Below are 20,262 nucleotides of genomic sequence, written 5' to 3' on the forward strand. Positions count from 1 at the left end.
CTAGGAGAGCTATCTGCCAGTCTATGAGCTGCAAACATGGATGACTACAAGCATAATCGCACTGATTATACCAACGGGGCATGCACATCGCTTTCTAATTAGCATTATTATTAAAAAAAAAATCACCCTGAGGAGTCGGGTGGAGAGGGAGGTGGGAGGGGGGATCGGGATGGGGAATACGTGTAACTATATGGCTGATTCATGTCAATGTATGACAAAACCCACTGAAATGTTGTGAAGTGATTGGCCTCCAACTAATAAAATAATATTTAAAAAAAAAAAAAAATCAGAAGACTTTTTCTGCATAAGAACCCTTCAAGTCCCTCCCTCTCCTTCTGAATGGGGCCCTGGGAATTGAGCTCGGTCCGGCCTCTGGTTTAGATCAGGACCACTGTTTAATCGCCACTGGACCCCACCCTGACCTCTGCACACTAGCCCACCTCTATCCCTCAGCCACATTTGTCTGTGTACGGCTCAAGGGTCCTGGGAACTCAAGTATTTCAGTTTTCTTTCTGCTGATAGCATCACCTACCTCCCATTGCTTCTGGCAACATTGCCCAAGCAGAAAAAAAAATTAAGCATTAATTAACTTCTTTAGAATAAGAAGAGGTAAAAGCATTTGAAAGTAGGGTAACTAATTGAAAAACTCAAACTAACAAACATGCACAGGCTTAAATAATCATTGGCTTAATTGCCAAGAACAGTGGAATTTAATCAGTAATGGAAACAAAAAGAACAAAGATTTCTCTATCAGTGCACTTACCAAGGACAGTTACTTGTGTCATATCAGCGACGCTGTCCAGAGCAGTGTGAGCGGAGCAAGAGTATATACCTTCATCTTCCATGGTGACATTAGATATCGTCAGGTTAGCTCCATCAATAGTTATCCTACCAGGAAAAAAGTGAGTCTGTGATGAGGATGAAAATAATAGAAAGAAAAGAAAAGTAATCCTTTCATTCCCATGAATGAAATATTCCCCATGGAAAATATTTCAAGGAAGGATTTTTTTTTAAAGTCTGTCACGTAATGCATTTTATTGGAGAATTCAATAGTTGAAAACTGGGGATAAAACATTATTCAAGCACACAAAAATGCCAACAAGTCATGAAAGGGATCAGGTTTGTTTGTTTTTAATTTATGAAATCCAACCATCTGTGATTCATGGGTCAGTGATGAAACTGTCTTGCCTGGTATGTCTGAAGACTGTACAATAATAATGTATACAATAATTAAGAATTTGAATAATTCTTAATGCATGTTTGGGAAACCACCTACATAGGATTGACCAGGATGCTTCTTACAAAGATGGATTCCTGAATGACACCTCAGTTCTACAGAGCCAGGACATCTCTGATGAAGTGTGGTAATCTGTCTCTGACAACTTTCTCTTTTCTCCATCCTTACACCTCCCACACAGAATGCACATTAAGATCTGATACAAATTAAACTGACTTATTTGAACACTAGATGGCAGAGTAGGACTTCTTTTTGGAAATTATTTGATGCTTTTTTTTATTATTTGCCAATTTTTAATTGAGCTTACATGGTTTTTTAAATAAATTATACCTTTTATTCTATACCTGTGAATTATTAGCCTAATTATTCAAGTGATTTTTTAAAAAATAAAGTTCCATTAAATCTGAGATATGTTCACAGCAGTTTGTTATTTGGTTGAAATAAATAATGTCTTCCTTGTGGAGAAGGAGAGAAAATCTTACATAGTTTTTTTCATATAAAACTCATATAAACTGTTGAAAATTCTGAGTTAAAAGAAACCACTTAAAACCATAGTAAAGTGAAATATGGTTCTGCCCTTTGATTATAGACAAAGTCAGCCCCTTAGCTTTATGCCAATAACTGAGCAATCTGTCAGATGATACTACCTGGTATTGCTAGTCAAGAAACTCACTGTAATTCTAAGGAAGAAGCTTTGACATAAATCAGTTTCTCAGTTCATGTTAGCTATGTGTCCATTCGGTACAAATATCCGAATATTAAATACATTTACAACCTTGCAGAGTTTACCTGCTTGGATGAAGAAATATGATTTAATAACCTCTTCAGAAGGGCTGTTTGAGCCCTGCACATCCACAAGGGCCCAGAGGAGCAGGAATCTAGTCTACAATCTTCTTGCCGAGATTTATCCCCTGGTGCGCGGTTGCTTCAGGCCAGAAACAAACGGCAGCTTTTCTGTAATGCTCTGTGTTTTAAGAACTCAGAAATGTGCCTCTTTTTAATCAAGGTAGGATGACCCACCGGTTCTTGAAATCTGGTAGCTATGATGTACCAAGGGAAGCTGTTAAAATTCCATGCATTGGCCTCAGTCCGGGTTCTGAATCAGAACTTCTGGGAACAGGGTAAGGGCCTCTGCATTTGAACAAGATACCTAGGGACTTCTCGCTCACATCAAAATTTGACTATTTGTGTTAGCAAGGATGCAGTCTCCTATGCAGAAATAAGAAATAGCTCCTATTTCTCAGTGCTTAAGAACACAACCCTTTAGGTCTCTCTTGTGTTTCCATCAGAGGTCAACTGTATTCTACTTGAAGAAGTCCTTTCATTACATTTGGTAAGCATATTATACATTTTAAAAACGGATTCTACTCTACCTATAGCACCTGCTCTCTGGCTTCATCTCTGTCCCTCCTAGTCTTTGCCCCTGTTTTTACCTGTTTAATTATCTTCCTTGACAACCCTGCCATCACCTGCAGTGTCTCACCTCCCTCATCTGAAACATCTAGCTTGCTAGTCCCCAACCCATGTTAACCTCTATTGTTTTCTCGCTCCATTCTGTCTGTGTAACAGCCAACTCCACTCCAGGCAACATGAAAGCATGCTTCTCTCTTTGGAGACCTATGTTTGAGGCTCCAACTATGACTGTGTAATCTTGAACAAAACCTGGAGCCTAATTCATGTTATCTAAGAAATGAGTATAGCAATATTTTCTTTCTCTTCAGGAGAAGTAAATGAGGGAAAACACACAAAATGCCTGGTGGACAGAGCCTGGCTTAGTACGTGCTCAGAGAGTGTTACTAATAATACTAATCGAGTTGATTCAATTCATTGTTGGCTCATAACTCATCACATTTCTCAATGTCCCCAACTCCCACTCCTTCTGCCTTTCTGCCTGAACAAACTACCTTAGCTCTTCATTTCTTAGGAAGGGACCCTTCTATCCTTATAATCTCTGCCTAATCTAATGCCTTATAGCTCTGAATCCTTATCTTCCACCCCTAAGCTCTACCCCATTCATTTGCTGCAATTTCCGAGGGGAAAAAGTACCCCTTCCATGATGCCAAGATAAAGCCTTCCCACTTGTGCTTCTGACACCTCTTCCCTCTCATCCTCCTGTTCACAGACATAGACACATCCCAAACCCCACTGCAACCTCCCCTGCAGGACAGTCCTTCACTCTGTCATCATGATAGTCCGCATTACATTTGTTAAGCACATTCTAAATTTTACAAATGGTTTGATGTCACATCCATTTTCCATTTCATTTTTCGATGTTAACAACATTGTGTTGTCTAGAGCCACCTGCAGGATAGAAATCCACAGAACTCCCTTGAGACCACTCCAGCCTTCCTAACAGGTTTGCTGTGAGGATAATCAAGAGAAAGCATGGATGAGAGGCACTAAAATAACATGAGGCATCGAGCAGGTATAAAAGCCCAGGGTGGCAGTTTTCAACACTCATCACACCCCTGTACACGACAGGAGACAGAAAGGAAGAGAAGCAGGTATTTTCACTTCTTTTTTCCCCCTCTATGTGCCTTTGGATTAGAAATTTAACCACTTTCGAGGTAAAAAGCTCTGGCTCCCAGCCTAATGATGAAAAGGCACCCCAGCAGAAGGCGAGAGAGAGGAGCCTACTAATGGTTCTACAGAAATTTAGCAGACACCTGTGACCTCAACTTCCTGCTAAAATTTCACTCCTGCTTCTGGCCTCAGTCAAGACTAGCCAGCAACAGTCACTCCCAGCGCTTCCCACCCCAGATATCCCTTCTATGTTAAGGTTACTGTCCTTCCCCCTACCCAGTATTTAAAGAAAATCAGAATATCTGCATGACTTCGGTGACCAGACAGCCAAAGCCAACATCCTGCAGAAGCTATAAAACTGAGTCACAGAAAGAGGCTGTTTCAAATGTCTGGAGTCAGGGCCTAAATATGCAGGTAACATCACCAACAAGCCGTGAGTCTAATTTCCTCTTCAGCTATAACCCAGAGATTATATGGAAGATCCCAGATAATTAGACAGTAGTGAAAAAAGAGGGAGAATTTGGGGATCTCTGAGCAGCTGACAAATCAATGGACACCTAACCAAAGGTTAAAGATCTCTGCTGCAATGTGTGGCCTATTAGGTATCAGCGTTATTCTCCTTCTGTGTCCCTGGCAACTGGCTGCAGTAGGTATGCTGTCTTTTCACAAACATTACATACATAGGAGAGATGCGATGGAATAAACTAAGTACCTAGGCTGAGACCAATCAATACCTTTAGAGAGAGGTGGCACGCAGACCCACAAATACCCAAAGTGACCAGCCAGGTAACAGAAAGGAGACAAGACTGGAGAAATGAGTAGAATGAATCGTCACAGCTAAATGGGACTGAGTAGTGAGTATATTCTAAGTCCTTGGTGTTAATGCACGATAATCCTATGATGACCTTACCCTGAAAAACCTTTTTGAACTAAACTATGTTACAGAATATAAAACTAAGGCATAGAAAAGTTAGGCAACCCGGAGAAAAGCATAATTTCAAAAGATATTCCATGAACCCCAATGTTCACTGCAGCGCTATCTACCATAGCTAGGATATGGAAGCAAGCTTACTGCTCACCGACAGAGGCATGGATGCAGATGTGCCAAATACTCACAATGGAATATTACTCAGCCATGAACAGTAATGAAACTGTGCCATTTGCAGAGATGTGGATGGACTCAGAGACTCTCATACAGAGTAAAGTAAGTCAGAAATACTAACACAGATATGTGGAATATAGGAAAAGTTGGTACAGATGAACCTATTTGCAAAACAGAAAGAGACAGATTATGTCGAGAACAAATGTATGGATACAAAGGTGGGGTGGTGGTGGGATGAACTGGGAAACTGGGGCTGCTGTGTACACAGTATTATGTGTAGAACAACTAACAATGTAAATATAAAAAATAATGTAAATATAAAAATAATGTAAAAATAACTAATGATGACCTACTATAGAGCACAGGGGACTCTACTCAATGCCCTGTGGTGACCTCATGGGAAGGAAATCCAAAAAAAACACAAAAACCAGGATATATGTATATGGCTGGCTCATTCACTTTGCTGTAGAGCAGAAAATAACACAACACTGTAAAAGTTTTACTTCAATAAAAATTTTTAAAATACAGAAAAAGTTAGGGACCTTGTCTAAGGTCACAAACCCAGTCAGTGATAAAGCTGGGATTCCAACCCAGGCCTCTGGGCTCCAGAGCCCATGCTCTTAATAATGACATTGCCACCACCTCGTGTAGAAAAGCAAGTCCTGCCTACGGATCTTCAGATTTAGACATTCAGAATGATGGACAACAAAATAAGCCTGCAGGTGAGACTTGGATCAAACATGGTCAATGTTTAATACCTCACTCAGCAACAACGCCAAAGAAAGAATTGTTCTCTGCTTTCAAAAGCATATGTATTCAGTAAATAATATTTTCTTTGATGTACTTAACAATGTTTAGAACTAGTCAACATCTATTCATACATTATTCTATATTCTCTTCTCTATTTTTATATATTCTCTACAAAGAAAGTGGAAGGCTCAAAAATGAACTTGTTCATATCTAACTAATGGGAAGGGTTCACGGTGTGATTTAGGTTCTGCCCATGAGAGAGACTCCTGTGAGACTGGGCCGGAGAAGGCAAAGGACACCGCCTCCTCCTCCGGGGCTGTGTGAGCCACCGAGCCGTGTCCTGCTCTTCGCGACCCCATGGGCTGTGGCCCACCAGGCTCCTCTGTCCATGGGATTCTCCAGGCAAGAATGCTGCAGTGGGCTGCCATTCCCCTCTCCAGGGGAATCTTCCTGACCCAGGGATGGAACCCAGGTCTCCTGCATCGCAGGCAGATTCCTCGCTGTCTGAGCCACCAGGGCCCTGGGAGCAGCGACTCTGGCACGTGTCAGGACTGTCAGCGCTGGATTCAGCAGGAGACCAACGGGCTGCGGGGGCAGTGACGGCAGCAGCGACATCGGCCGCGTGAACTGCAGCCGCAGTCCCACACCCCTGAGAGCCCCAGAGCTTAGGAAGCAGCGCCCTTGGGCCTAACTCCTCCAGTCTTGCCATGGCTTGGCGAGCACCCAAGCCCGTGCACAAGCATTCCTCAAATAACAGGAATACGTGTTTCCTGCACTTACAGGATGGTACACATTATATGAAAAACAGCTAGCAAAAATGAAAAGACCGATGTTTGAGGGCAAAGCGAAAGAAGTACATGATATGACCTTTTAAATATTGCCTTAAAGACTGAAATGTAATAATCAGTTTTTATATCTTAATGCAATGTAAATACTTTTACCACTATTGTTCTTTCAAACGCAAGGTTTAATCCCAAGCCAATATCATGAGATACGGTAATGGTTTACCTACCTGCCATCCTCGGTGCCGTTCATTTCGAAGGCTTCTCCATCTTTACTCCAGGACAACTTCAAGCTGTTTTTCAGATGTGAGTCACATTTGCTCTCACAGTGTAACTCCAGTGTATGTGATCTGGGGACCCGAGGATTCTTAGGAGAAACTCTAAGGTTTGTAGCATCTGTTTTTATAAAACAAAGATACCAGTCAGAAGTACAGAGCAGCTTACTTTATTGTCAAAGTGAAAGTGAAAGTCACTCAGTTGCGTCCAACTCTTTGGGACCCCATGGACTATGGAATTCTCCGGGCCAGAAATACTGGAGTGTGTAGCCTTTCCCTTCTCCAGGGGATCTTCCCAACTCAGGGATCGAACCCAGGTCTCCCACATTGTAGGCAGACTCTTTACCAACTGAGCCACAAGGGAAGCCCAAGAAAACTGGAGTGGGTAGCCTATCCCTTCTCCAGCAGATCTTCCCGACCCAGGAACTGAACCAGGGTCTCCTGTATTGCAGGTGGATTCTTTACCAACTGAGCTCTCAGGGAAAGACTTATCAGGAAGTTGGCAGCGGTGTGATTATTGTCAAGTGCCTGTCATTTAATCAACCAAAATGGTCAACAGTTATTGTCAAATCTTCATGCACTAGTTCTCACACTGTCATTTCTTAACATCACGTATTGTTACTAATCCCGGCCAGGGCACCTGAGTGGAAGTATTAATTAACAGCACTATCCCTTTCTACTTCCTAGACAAAGGGAAGAAGAAAAAAGCAAGGAAGGAAATGCATCCAGATGTTGAAAATAATATAAATTCTCCTTCTAGTGCTTCTGGATATGTGATAAAAATAACATAAAGAAAAGAGGAAAATCAGATAATTTCCTATTACCATGCTTATTATTAGCTCAAACCTGAGGTTAAATGGCACAGCCTATGCGCAGATGAACTAACTCCATAAAGGTGTGGAATGTGAACCTAAGCCCCATGAAGGCAGAGGCTGTGTCTATTTTGTTACTACACTCAAGTGTTCATAGAACCCAGAAGGGAGCCTGTATACAGTAGGTACTCAATATGTATTGTCGAATGAGTTACAGTGAGTCACATTTTGAAAATAAACTAGTAATATCAACACTATAAAGCTCAAACATTGGTACCAGGGCTATACTGAAAAATGTTTTATTATAAGTGTTTCAAAAGTATAATCCTTACTCTTAAGGACCATAATAAGGCAGATAGATTTTACCAGAATGTGGTACTTGCTAAGCCTCTCAGAAGCTGACTTCCAACTCCACTATCAATCCCTAGTATTTGCTATCTATATGTTACTCAAAAAGCTGATTAAAATGTGAAAGTGTTAGTAAAATTAATTATTTGATATCCCAAGTATGAAATTTGAAGAAATTGTCAAACTGAATTAATTCCAAGTAAATGACTAAACATTCTATTCCTAATTTGAAAGTCAGAAATCTATTGAATGATAACCAATACTGTTTGATAAGCACTTGTTTAACAAGACTCTGAAGTTCACATTCATTGTGACATTTTATAATTATAACAATTCTATGAAAATATCTCTGCCTTACAGGGAAGATAAAGGCTAAAATGAAATTAAGTAATGATACTAATATTTTCTAATTAGTAAGGGACTGAACTATAATTAGAACTCAAGACTGGAAGAGACCAAAACTCATACTTTCATGGCTAATAAACACATGAAAAGATGCTCAACATCATTCATTATTAGAGAAAGGCAAATCAAAATCACAATGAGGGATCATCTCATGCCAGTCAGAATGGCCACCATCGAGAAGTCCACAAACCATAAATGCTGCAGAGGGTGTGGAGAAAAGGGAACCCTTTTACACTATAGGTGGGAATGCAAACTAGTACAGCCGCTATGAACAGTGTGGAGATTCCTTATAAAAAACAGAAATTGAACTGACATAGGACTCAGCAATCCACTGCTGGGCACACACAACAAGGAAACCATAATTGAAAGAGACACATGAACCCCAATGTTCATCACAGCACTGTTTATAATAGCTAGGACATGGAAGCAACCTAGATGTCCATCGGCAGACGAATGGATAAGGAAGCTGTGAAGTCACTCAGTCATGTCTGACTCTTTGCGGCCCCATGGACTGTAGCCTAACAGGCTCCTCCATCCATGGGATTTTCCAGGCAAGGATACTGGAGTGGGTTGCCATTTCCTTCTCCAGAAGATCTTCCCGACCCAGGGATTGAACCCAGGTCTTCCACATTGTAGGCAGACGCTTTACCATCTGAACCACCAGGGAAGTCTCAAGGAAGCTGTACATATACACAGTGGAATCTTACTCAGCTAGAAAATATAACACAATTGAGGTGTTGAGGTGGATGAAACTGGAGCCTATTATACAGAGTGAAGTAAGTCAGAAAGAGAAACAGTACACAGTATATTAACACATATATATGGAATTTAGAAAGATGGTAACGACAATCCCATATGCAAGGCATCAAAAGAGACACAGATGTGAAGAACAGACTTTTGGACTATGTGGGAGAAGATGAAGGTGGGATGAATTGAGAGACTAGAGGAAAAAAAACCTCATGCTCTTAATCACTCTGCTGTAGAGCCTCTTAATCAACTCCACTCCTGACATTATTTTTTCATTTGTAACAATTACGCTCTTAATGTGGTGTATTACACTGACTGACTTGCTTATACTGAAGAATCGTGTGTCCCTGGGATAAAGCCCACTTGATCATGATGCTTTTAAATTGTTGTTAGGTTAAAAAATATATATGCCCTTAACTCTCATGGATATGGTTCCTGTATACCCTTGACATACACAATGGACATTAGAGCAGACCAAAAGTTTATGAACTTGGCCTTCTCTCTGGCCACTAGCAGTTTTGAGGTCCACTTTGGGCCAAGCACTGTGTTGGGCAGTAGGGAGGTGAAGGTTTATTTGGATACCAGACTTCACTCTCATTACCTTTCACCTGGCAGAGTTGCTCAACTTTGATTCCGGTTGGTTTTGTAATGTATAAAGGGCTCACCAGGTGGCGTGGCACAGTGGTAAAGAATCTGCCTGCAATGCAGGAGATGCAGGTTTGATCCCTCAGTTGGAAAGATCTCCTGGAGGAGGAAATGGTTACCCACTCCCGTATCCTTGCTTGGGAAATCCCATGGACAGAGGACCTGGGCAGGCTACAGTCCGTGGGACTGCAAAAGAGCTGGACATGACTCAGTGATTAAACAACGACAACGAATAATGTATAAAAAGAATCACCTTCATTGACATTATCAGAGTATTTTAAAAATTACATGTATCATTTGAAAAGGCAGAGAGACATCCAATATAAGTTGACATCACAGAATATTAAAGTTCCTTAAAAATATAGTCCCTGGGGTTGGCAGGTTGGGTAACTTTGGGTACAGAAAAAAAAAAAAAATACAAGGGAAGAATAAAAAATATAAGATACAGATGGACCTAGAGAGCGTCATACTAAGTGAAACCAGTCAGAGAAGAAGTATCATGTGACATCCCTTATATGTGGAATCTAAAAACAAATGACACAAATGAACTTACTTACAAAACAGCAACAGACTCACAGTCTTAGAGAATGAGTCTGTGGTTGCCAGCGGGAAGGATGGGGGGATAGCTATGGAGTTTAGGGAGGACATGTACACACTGCTCTATTTAAAACTGGTAATCATCAGGGACCTACTATATAGCACAAGGAACTCTGCTCAATGTTATATGGCAGTCTGGATGGGAGGGAATTTGGAGGAGAATGGATACATGTATATGGATGGCTTACTCCCTCCACAGTTCATCTGAAACTATAACAACATTGTTTGTTAATCAGTTATAATAAATAGAAAACAAAATACAAAATGAAAAGGTAAGAAAATATAAGACAGCAAAGAAGAAATGACAGAATAAGAGAAGGAAAGGAGTGTGTGTGTGAGAGAGAGAGAAATGCTAAGGTAACATTTAACACAGATGATTACACAAATATGCACTGTCACCTAAGTACAGGCAGTAGCTGGTCACGACAGTGACCTGCCACAAGAAACATAAGTCCTCCCTGCATTTACTATACACACTTATGTGCAAGCTCAGTCGTGTCTGACTTTACGACCCCATGGATTGCAGCCCGCCAGGTTCCTCTGTCCATGGAATTCTCCAGGCAAGAATACTGTAGTGGTTTGCCATTTCCGCCTCCAGGGGATCTTTCCAACTCAGGGATCAAACCCACATCTCCTGTGTCTCCTCCACTGGCAGGCAGATTCTTCACCATTGAGCCACCGTTCTCTGTGTTTTTCTGAAAAGGGTTCTCTGAGCAATTTTAAAATCAAAATATTGATGATACCTGTGGGTCTGGGTTCCAATTAGCCTGAGTCAAGGTGCAGAGATGCTCCTCTTTGGGACACTGATATATTTTGGCACATACTTAACTTTTGTGAGCACTTAGAAATAAAATAGGCTGCTTGGGCAAGAGAAAAAACACAAAGCTCTTTAAGATTTAAAAACAGGACGAAAACCTTTGCCATTATGTCATGGCCTAGTCTTTACAAAACGGATCCCTGATGAATTTATTTGTGAAATGTTTAGTTCTATGAGTTGAATACTGATGACATTTCATTGAGTGGTTATTGAAATAAAACAGTTACAGAAATATACCAAAATAGGGGATTGAAAGTGTTGCTGGTCATCCATCACCAAGAACAGCTACCTCTCTCTTATAATTACATGTAAAAAGCTCTGGACACATCACTGACATAGCCTCTAATTCTTGTGATGGTCTTTTAGATGAAATCTGACCTAGGGAAAAGGGAAAACTGAAGCCGTGTGACAGTTCATGCAAAGTAAAATGAAAATAAAATTACTTCTGATATCCAGGGTGGCTGTGACTGCTGTTTTTCCTTTAGCATTTTCTACCCAACAAGAGTAGGAACCAGCATCATCTTCTGTGGTCTCGGTGATCTGTAACGTGCCATTCTCATGGACATGATACCTTCTGCCATCGAGAGGTTTTGCTTCTTCCACTTTCTGCCTATGGACATAGAAAGCATGAATCAATTCGGGCTATGATTGAATCGTATCTTTTTCTTTCAAACTGGCCACTGGTGTCATTCAGTCTTATCCCTTCTTCACAAACTTAGCAAACCTTACGAAATTTTCCATTATACTTAACAATTCTGTAAAATAGTATGTATTTGGTTGTACTGGGTTGCTGGGTCTTAGTTGTGGCATGTGGGATCTAGTTCCCTGACCAGGCATTGAACCCACTGAACCCCTGCCTTGGGAGCGCAGATCTCAACCACTGGACCACCAGGGAAGTCCTTACAATTTTTTTTGTTAATAGTTGATAGGTGCGTATCTTACCTGCCCAAATAGACTGTAACTGGAGGAAATTTGAGTATGAGCTCTGTGCCTCTACTGTATTTATAATAGCTCTCAGTACCACTTGCATCTGTCCTCAGAGTTTAATAAATTGTTTCTGCCTTATTGATGGTGAACTCTTTAGTTAATCATCGCTGCGGGGTACTAAATGGGAAAGCTAGTAATTGAAAGAGATAATGAACCTTCTGAACCTCCAGCTGTCCAGAGGGAACATTGGTCATTCAGAAATATTATAGGCCAGGAAGTCGTCCCTGTCCTGTGGACGTGGATTACATTTACCCTTATCAACCCAAAGTCATTTTCTCCAACCTTCATCCATTTTCCAAGCATTTTGCTGCCACAACTTGATTCACCTTCTACATTTCACAATAAGAGGCTGCAGGAGAGGAAACAGCCAAAGGACAAATTCTGGCTGCTGGTTACACGAGATGCTACAGGGTTTGGGACTAGGGTAAGGCTAGAGAGGCACTTACCTAAGAGACAAAATTTAAGGGTTGCCCCCCGCCCCACCCCAAATCTCAGTAATCCAGATACTTTTTTCAAAGTATTTTTCCTTTTGTTTTTGATGTGGACCATGACTAAAGTCTTAATTGAATTTGTTACAATATCGCTTCTGTTTAATGTTTTGGTTTTTTGGCAGCAGGGCATGTGGGATTTTGTTTCCCCAACCACAGATGGAATCTATACCCCCTGTCTTGGAAGGCAAAGACAGGGATTCCCATGTTGAAAATGTTTAAACACAGGCATTTGTAATGAAATGCAGGCTTAATAATAATGTAGATAATATCCAAAACAAAACAACAACACATGACTTAGATACACTCATAATGAAAACCTAAATCTACTCGTAGAATTGTCTTTGTCATTGCTTCAATGCTTTGCTTTCCTTTGTAAGCAAAAATGGCTCTCCATATTTCCCCATGTGGGAGAATCCAGATTTTGTCAATTGTTCCAGGAGAGGTAGGAAAATAACTTCACTACTTTACTTCTCAGAGGCACTTGCTACATGTAATAACACTGACACAATGCAACCTGTCAAATGATGGATGGAGGAACATGGGAAATCTACAACTGATGTTCTCTTAAGAAAACTGGGTAACAGCTTACCAGGACACTATTGCCTCGGGTGAAGCAAAGAACTCACAGTGTAAGAAAGCCCTGTATCCGACCACTGTAGCATAGTTTTCTTCATCTGCCGTTTGTATCAGTGGACGAACATCTATGTGAAAATTATATAAATACAATTTTAAACTTTTGTGTAAGAAATAATATAAGAAAGCTCATTTTTTTCAACATCCTAGTCATATTAATAAAAATGGAAAACAGCTGAGCATCACAGCATTGTTGTTTAGTCACTATTGTGTCTGATTCTTTGCAACCCCATGGACTGTAGCTCGTCAGGCTCCTCTGTCTAAGGGATTTTCCAGGCAAGAATACTGGAGTGGGTTGCCATTTCCATCTCCAATCACAGCATACATTCCTGAATTAGGAAGTATCCCAATGCAGTACCTTTCTGGAAGTCTGGTATGGGGTCTAACACTCAAATGTAAGGCGAAAGGTACTTTGATCCCCTCTGCCCTCCCCCTGCCCCTGCACCTTTTTTTTTGGCTATGTTGCATGGTTTGTAGGATCTTGGTTCCTTGACTAAGAATTGAACTGGGGGTCATGGCAGTGAAGCTGCTGAGTCCAACTTGAACATTTTCTTGAAGTCAAGAGCAGACAGACAGCTTGCTCCCGTGTACGCTTACCTACAGTCCATCGGGTCGCAAAGAGCAGGACATGACCCAAGTGACTGAGCACGCACGCATGCTTACCTACAACATCGATATTGGCATTGGCGAGGATAGTGCCATGGACATTTGAAGCTTCACACTGGTACACAGCGGTGTGATTCGGTTGTACGTTGGTAAAACTGATTTCCCCGGGAGAGATGACATCACCAGAAAATGGATTTCCTACAAGGGATGAAAAAAAATGTCAGCTTGATAAAAAATAGAACCTGAAATATTTATATGCCATTCATTAAACGTGTCACACAGTATTTATATTTTAAGACCAGTTTAGGGTGAATAATAGTTCATCAAAGCCAATCCTTTAGAATTTCTTAACATGAACCATGGAGTTTTCTTTCCAGCCCTTCTGCAGTTTCAGTCTTCCTCCAGATGAGTCTTTATGGCCAACATATCTGTTGATCTATAGCCCAAAGTCTCTCCATACCTACAATATTCCAGATTTTCTGTTTAGCGCTGAAATCCCACTGGGAACTGAATCTCACTTACTCTTATAAATTGAGGTCCGGCTGCTGGCCAGCATAACCAGATGATCAACACAGCTGGATCCCCCGTCCACCAATACTGGCTGCTGTTTTCCCCTTGACATGTTGCTCCTTTGTTTCACTTTCCTGCCCTTCTGCAATTTCCCATCTACACCATTCCTTTTGATTGCCTTCCTTTGCTATTTAACCACTTCAGATAAATAGCTCGTGTATTTCACTTTCCCAGGAAGACTCAATTCTTGAGAGCACAGGCCAGCTTTTTTCTCCTTTCTTGGCAATAAATCCCTATCCCATTGGTTATCCATGTATAATTCTGGAAATATCTTTTGGAAATGAGAAAATCTAACATTTATGCTACTTTAATGAAGGGCCAAGGAACTGTGCTGGATACGCCACATGTGCTATCTCATTAACTCTGCTCAGAATCTGCTAGATCAGCACCAGCATAGCTGCTGAGCAGGCCAGGGGGACGGTCTTTCAGAAAATACCACATCCCACAGCAACTGGCCATGTGCCAAATCACATGTCTTACTCGGACACTTGAAAGAAACAGTGGGAGGAAAAAAATACATTAGCTAGGGATGCTGAATGAGGAGCACACGTGGTAAAATGTTTCATTTAAATGACATTACAAAGTTAGTCATATATCTAATTAATTTTTAAAACTAGTACCATATACTAATGCATATATGTGAAATCTAGAAAAATGGTACAGATGAACTTATTCCCAAAATGGGAAGACAGATGTAGTTGTAGATAAGTAATATATGTGGATACAGGGAGGGAAGAGGAGGGTGGGCCAGATTGGTAGATTGGGACTGACATTTATACACGACCATGCGTAAAATAGATAGCTAGCGGGAAGCTGCCACAAGGCAGAGGAAGCTCAGCTCAGTGTTCTGTGATGACCTAGACGGGTGAGATGGGCGGGAGAGGTCCAGGAAGGATGGGATATGTGTATGCATATGGCTGACTCACTTCCTTGTACAGCAGAAATCAACACAGCTTTGTAAAGCAGTCATATTCCAGTACTTTTTTTTTTTTCTCTCATGGTGTCTCCATTATAGAAAATAGTCTCACTATACTAAGTATGGGGTTATAGAAAACACTGAATAATAAGATAGAAGCTTTTTTCTTAGGCATCATTTGTCCCTCTGGGAGTGAGAAAGGAATATATTTTTATACTTGACTGTGAGCTCCGTGGCAGCAAGATCTTGTGTGCCCTAGAGTTTCAATCACTATGTCTGAAAAGTAGCCATCGTGGAGGAGACGATCAGTGAACATCTTTTGGAAAGACTGAAAAACAGTTTTGTTGTGTGGCATTTTATCCCTGGAAGGTCCCCGGGGTAGGCAGAATAATGAGCCCCTGAAAGACGGCCACAGACTCATCTCTACAACTTGTGAACAGTTTCCTTTTTGTGGCAAAAGGAATTTTGCACATGTGACTAAGGTCAAGCACTCGAGATTGGACAGTTATCCTGGATTCTCCAAGGTGGCCCAATGGAATGACACGGCTCTTTATCAGAGAACCTTCCACAGCTGTGACCAACCAGAGGGAGATGTGACTATGAAAAAATGGCCAGAGAGACGTAGCATTGCTGATTTGCAGTTTGGAGGAAGGGAGCTGTGACTGAAGGAAAGTGGGTACCATCCAGGAGCTGGAAAAGACAAGAAAAGAGTTCCCCTTGCCCACAGAAAGAACCACAGCAGAGCACACCTTGGTTTTAGCCGAGGGAGACTTGCATTGGACTTCCAACAAACAGGATTGTAAAGTAATAAACGTATACTGGTTTTTTTTGATATATGACACAGGGAACCCAAATGCAGTGCTCTGTGACAACCTGGAGGATGGGTGGGGAGGAAGGTGGAAGAAGGGTTCAGGAGGGCGGGGACGCATATACGCCTGTGGCCCCTCATGTTGCTATATGGAGGAGGCCATCTCAACATTATAAATTATCCTCCAATTAAAACAAAACTTTTAAAAAAGTATACTATTTTAAGCCACTAAATTTGTGGTCATTTGTTATAGCAACAATAGAAATTGAGAGAGTCCTGCAGAACAGTGTATCTGTCAAGAGTCATCAGAATGAGTAGTGCTTCCAAGTTTTTAAGGCTACACAGAATCAAGTCTCTGATCTCTTTCTGCAGTCTCACACTCTACATCAACTTTTAAAAGCTTCGGCCTGTTCAGTTCTCCTTATACCATCTGCCCTGTGGCAAATTCTGAGTCTACACTGCACTCCAAAAAGAAATGGAACCATGGCCTCATGTTTGAGTGACAAACTCTGCTCAAAGCTGCCTTCTGGGATAGGTATGGAAACTGTGGAGTCCTTGTGGCAAACAGGCTACCGGGAGCTTCCAGAATTCTAAAAACTCAGGTTATTAATCAAATAAAAACCACTCTTCCTGACTCAGGTTGTCTTTGATCAGTTCAAAGGGCAAAAATGAAATATAGGGGGAGAAACTTCAGCTCTGGACTTTTTCATTTCAGTTCCATTTATGGCTCTAAATTCACTTGGGGTGAATCCTCAAGTACGTAATGCAATCTCTCTGGGCCTCATTTGACATATTTACAAACTGGAAAATAAAAAAATACATATCCCTTTCAGGGCCAGAAATATTGGATGCAAAGCATTTGAAGAAGGTTAGGCTTGCAATCAATAATAGTAATCATTTTGATTTGATTTAAAAATATTACATATAAAGAATATTTAATTGCTAAAAATAGCTGCTTACAGAGATTCCAAACCCTTCAGTATCTCCCAGTCATCAGACATCCCAGTTATAAATGGTTATGACCTGTTGGCAGGGGAACAAGGAAAACTGTGTAAAGAACATAGAGCCTGGGCTCCAAGGATGCAGATGAGGCTTTGGTTCGAGGGCTGGCCATTTCTCAGCAATGCTCTCTCGAGTTCGTTTATTTTCAGCTATCATGTGGTCATGCACCAACAAACCTATTAGCTTATTGTGGATATAAATCCATAACCTAAGCTAACTACCACCAACCTAGCCCAAGGGCCCAGTATCTTTAAGGCAGCTCTTACTTGGAGTCCTACAACTGCTCCTCCGTTCAGAATTGCTACAACTGCTCCTCTGTTCAGAGTTGAGAAAACATCTTTGTTAATAAATTAAGAGCCTGTCACTGTTCTGCTCTAAATACTTCAAGAGCTGCCCATCTGACTCACAGCAATATTCCGAGTCCCTCTGGGACCTTCCCCTTTATGTGACATGGCCCCGGCACCCCCAGACTAGCCTCTCTCGGCACGGCCTCCCACTCACTCAGCTTAGCCACACCGTGGTCCCTGCTTTCCTGCAACACTCCAAACACACCTCGGGTCGCTACAGTCAAGGACTTCTCCACCCTGGAAGCTCTTTCACTGGTACTGGCATGTCTATATCACTCACCTCTTTCAAATCTCCACTCAAAGGTAAATAACCACAAAGGTCTTATTGGTATTATCCTAAAATCTGATAGCAACTCTAGGTTCTGGACTTCTCTTACATCCACCCCCTTCCCCAGCGAGTTCTCCCTTTGCCACATCTGTATGATTATCTACTGCCTGTCTCTCCACACCAGAATGTCTGGTTTATGAGAAAAGGAATTGTTCATTTTATTCACTGCTATGTCCCAAGCAACAAGGTGAACACTTGGCTCTTAAGATGAAGGTATTCAATAAATATTATTGAATGAAATGATTTATTAATAATGAATAATTGTACTTCCTTTAAAAGCTCATTTGGGGACAAAGCAGTATGTGAATGTTTTTCATGTACAGCCAGGTGCCATTCAAATATAAAATTTTATGATTTTATGTTTCAGAGATTCTGCATTCTTTTACTGTCCTTAACATTCTTTATAAACAAAAACTGTTTTAATTTCCCTCAGATATACCTTAAGTCTTACTTTTCATTTCCTATTCTGTTCTCTAAAGAGATGAGGAAAAAGTCTCAAATTGAGGATATTAATAATGAGGGAGAAAGTGTCATCAACACATGAATAGATAAGAAAATGTGATATATACACACACATATATATCACATTTTCTTTATCTGCATACACATACATTCCATTATCTACAAAATGGAATATTAGAAAGTGAAAATCACTCAGTCGTGTATGACTCTTTGTAACTCCGTGGACTGTAGCCTACCAGGCTCCTCTGTCCAAGGAATTCTCCAGGCCAGAATATTGGAGTGGGTAGCCTATCCCTTCTTCAGGGGATCTTCCTGACCCAGGAATCGAACCTGGATCTCCTGCATTGAAGGCAGATTCTTAACCAGCTGAGCTATCAGGGAAGCATCCATGGAATATTATTCAGCTATAAAAAAGTGAAAATCATGTCATTCATGACAGTATGGATGGACCCTGAGGGCATTATGCTAAGTGACATAAGTCAGAAAAAGACAAATACTATAGGATCACACTTATATGTGAAATATAGAAAACAAAACAAGATCATAGATAAGAGAACAGTTAATGGTTGCCAGAGACTGGAGGACAGGGGAATGGGCCAAATGGGCGAGGTAGATAAAAAAAGGCATAAACTTCCAATTATAAAATGAATAAGTCACGAAGATATAATGCACAGCATAGCAATAATAATTAATAATACTGTATTATATTTTTGACAAAACACGGTCAAATATTTTGGCAATGTCAAACCACTTCAGTATTCTTGCCTTGAGAACCCCATGAACAGTATGAAAAGGCAAAATGATAGGATACTGAAAGAGAAACTCCCCAGGTCGGTAGGTGTCCAATATGCTACTGGAGATCAGTGGAGAACTAACTCCAGAAAGAATGAAGAGACGGAGCAAAAGCAAAAACAACACGCAGCTGAGGATGTGACTGGTGATGGAAGTAAAGTCTGATGCTGTAAAGAGCAATACTGCATAGGAACCTGGAATATTAGGTCCATGAATCAAGGGAATTGGAAGTGGTCAAACCGGAGATGGCCAGAGTGAACACTGACATTTTAGGAATCACTGAACTAAAATGGACTGGAATAGGTGAATTTAACCCAGATGACCATATATCTACTACTGTGGGCAAGAATCCCTTAAAAGAAATGGAGTAGCCCTCATTGTAAACAAAAATATTCTGAAATGCAGTACTTGGATGCAATCTCAAAAAGGACAGAATGATCTCTGTTCATTTCCAAGACAAACCATTCAATATCACAGAAATCCAAGTCTATGTGCAGACCAGTAATGCTGAAGAAGCTGAACAGTTTTATGAAGACCAATAAGACCTTCTAGAACTAACACTCAAAAAAGATGTCCTTTTCATTATAGGGGACTGGAATGCAAAAGTCAAGAGATACCTGGAGTAACAGGCAATCTTGGCCTTGGAGTACAAAACAAAGGTTAAAGGCTAACAGAGTTTTGCCAAGAGAACACACCGGCCATGGCAAACACTGTCTTCCAACAGTACAAAAGATTCTACACATGGACATCACCAGATGGTCAATATTGACATCAGACTGATTATATTCTTTGCAGCCAAAGATGGAGAAGCTGTATACAGTCAGCAAAAACAAGACCAGGAGCTGACTGTGGCTCAGATCATGGACTCCTTATTGCCAAATTCAGATTTAAATTGAATAAAGTAGGGAAAACCACTAGACCATTCAGGTATGACTTAAATCAAATTCCTTACAATTATACAGTGGAAGTAACAAATAGATTCAAGTGATTAGATCTGATAGAGTGCCTGAAGAACTATGGAAGGAGTTTCATGACACTGTACAGGAGGCAGGGATGAAGACCATCTTCAAGAAAATGAAATGCAAAAAGGCAAAATGGCTGTCTGAGGAGCCCATACAAATAGCTGAGAAAAGAAGAGAAGCTAAAGGCAAAGGAGAAAAGCAAAGATATACCCATTTGAATGCAGAGTTCCAAAGAATAGCAAGAAGAGATAAGACAGCCTTCCTCAGTGATCAATGCAAAGAAACAGCAGAAAACAACAGAATGGAAAATACTAAAGA

At 40.9% G+C, this 20,262-nt stretch overlaps 1 protein-coding gene across 3 annotated transcripts in view; it reads right to left on the minus strand.

Annotated features, from left to right (window-relative positions):
- CHL1 (cell adhesion molecule L1 like) overlaps window positions 1–20,262 on the minus strand; it is an 89,645-nt gene that overhangs the window by 26,764 nt on the left and 42,619 nt on the right. For all 3 annotated transcript variants that reach the window (XM_065935284.1, XM_065935285.1, XM_065935283.1), the window contains 5 exons: window positions 13,815–13,955; window positions 13,108–13,219; window positions 11,484–11,650; window positions 6,625–6,790; window positions 764–888 (listed from right to left, as the gene is read on the minus strand). In XM_065935284.1, the coding sequence (XP_065791356.1) occupies window positions 764–888; window positions 6,625–6,790; window positions 11,484–11,650; window positions 13,108–13,219; window positions 13,815–13,955 (711 nt within the window). The remainder of the gene's footprint in view (window positions 1–763; window positions 889–6,624; window positions 6,791–11,483; window positions 11,651–13,107; window positions 13,220–13,814; window positions 13,956–20,262) is intronic.

This window comes from Muntiacus reevesi, chromosome 4 (genome assembly GCF_963930625.1).
Source record: "Muntiacus reevesi chromosome 4, mMunRee1.1, whole genome shotgun sequence".
Lineage (NCBI taxonomy): Eukaryota > Metazoa > Chordata > Mammalia > Artiodactyla > Cervidae > Muntiacus > Muntiacus reevesi.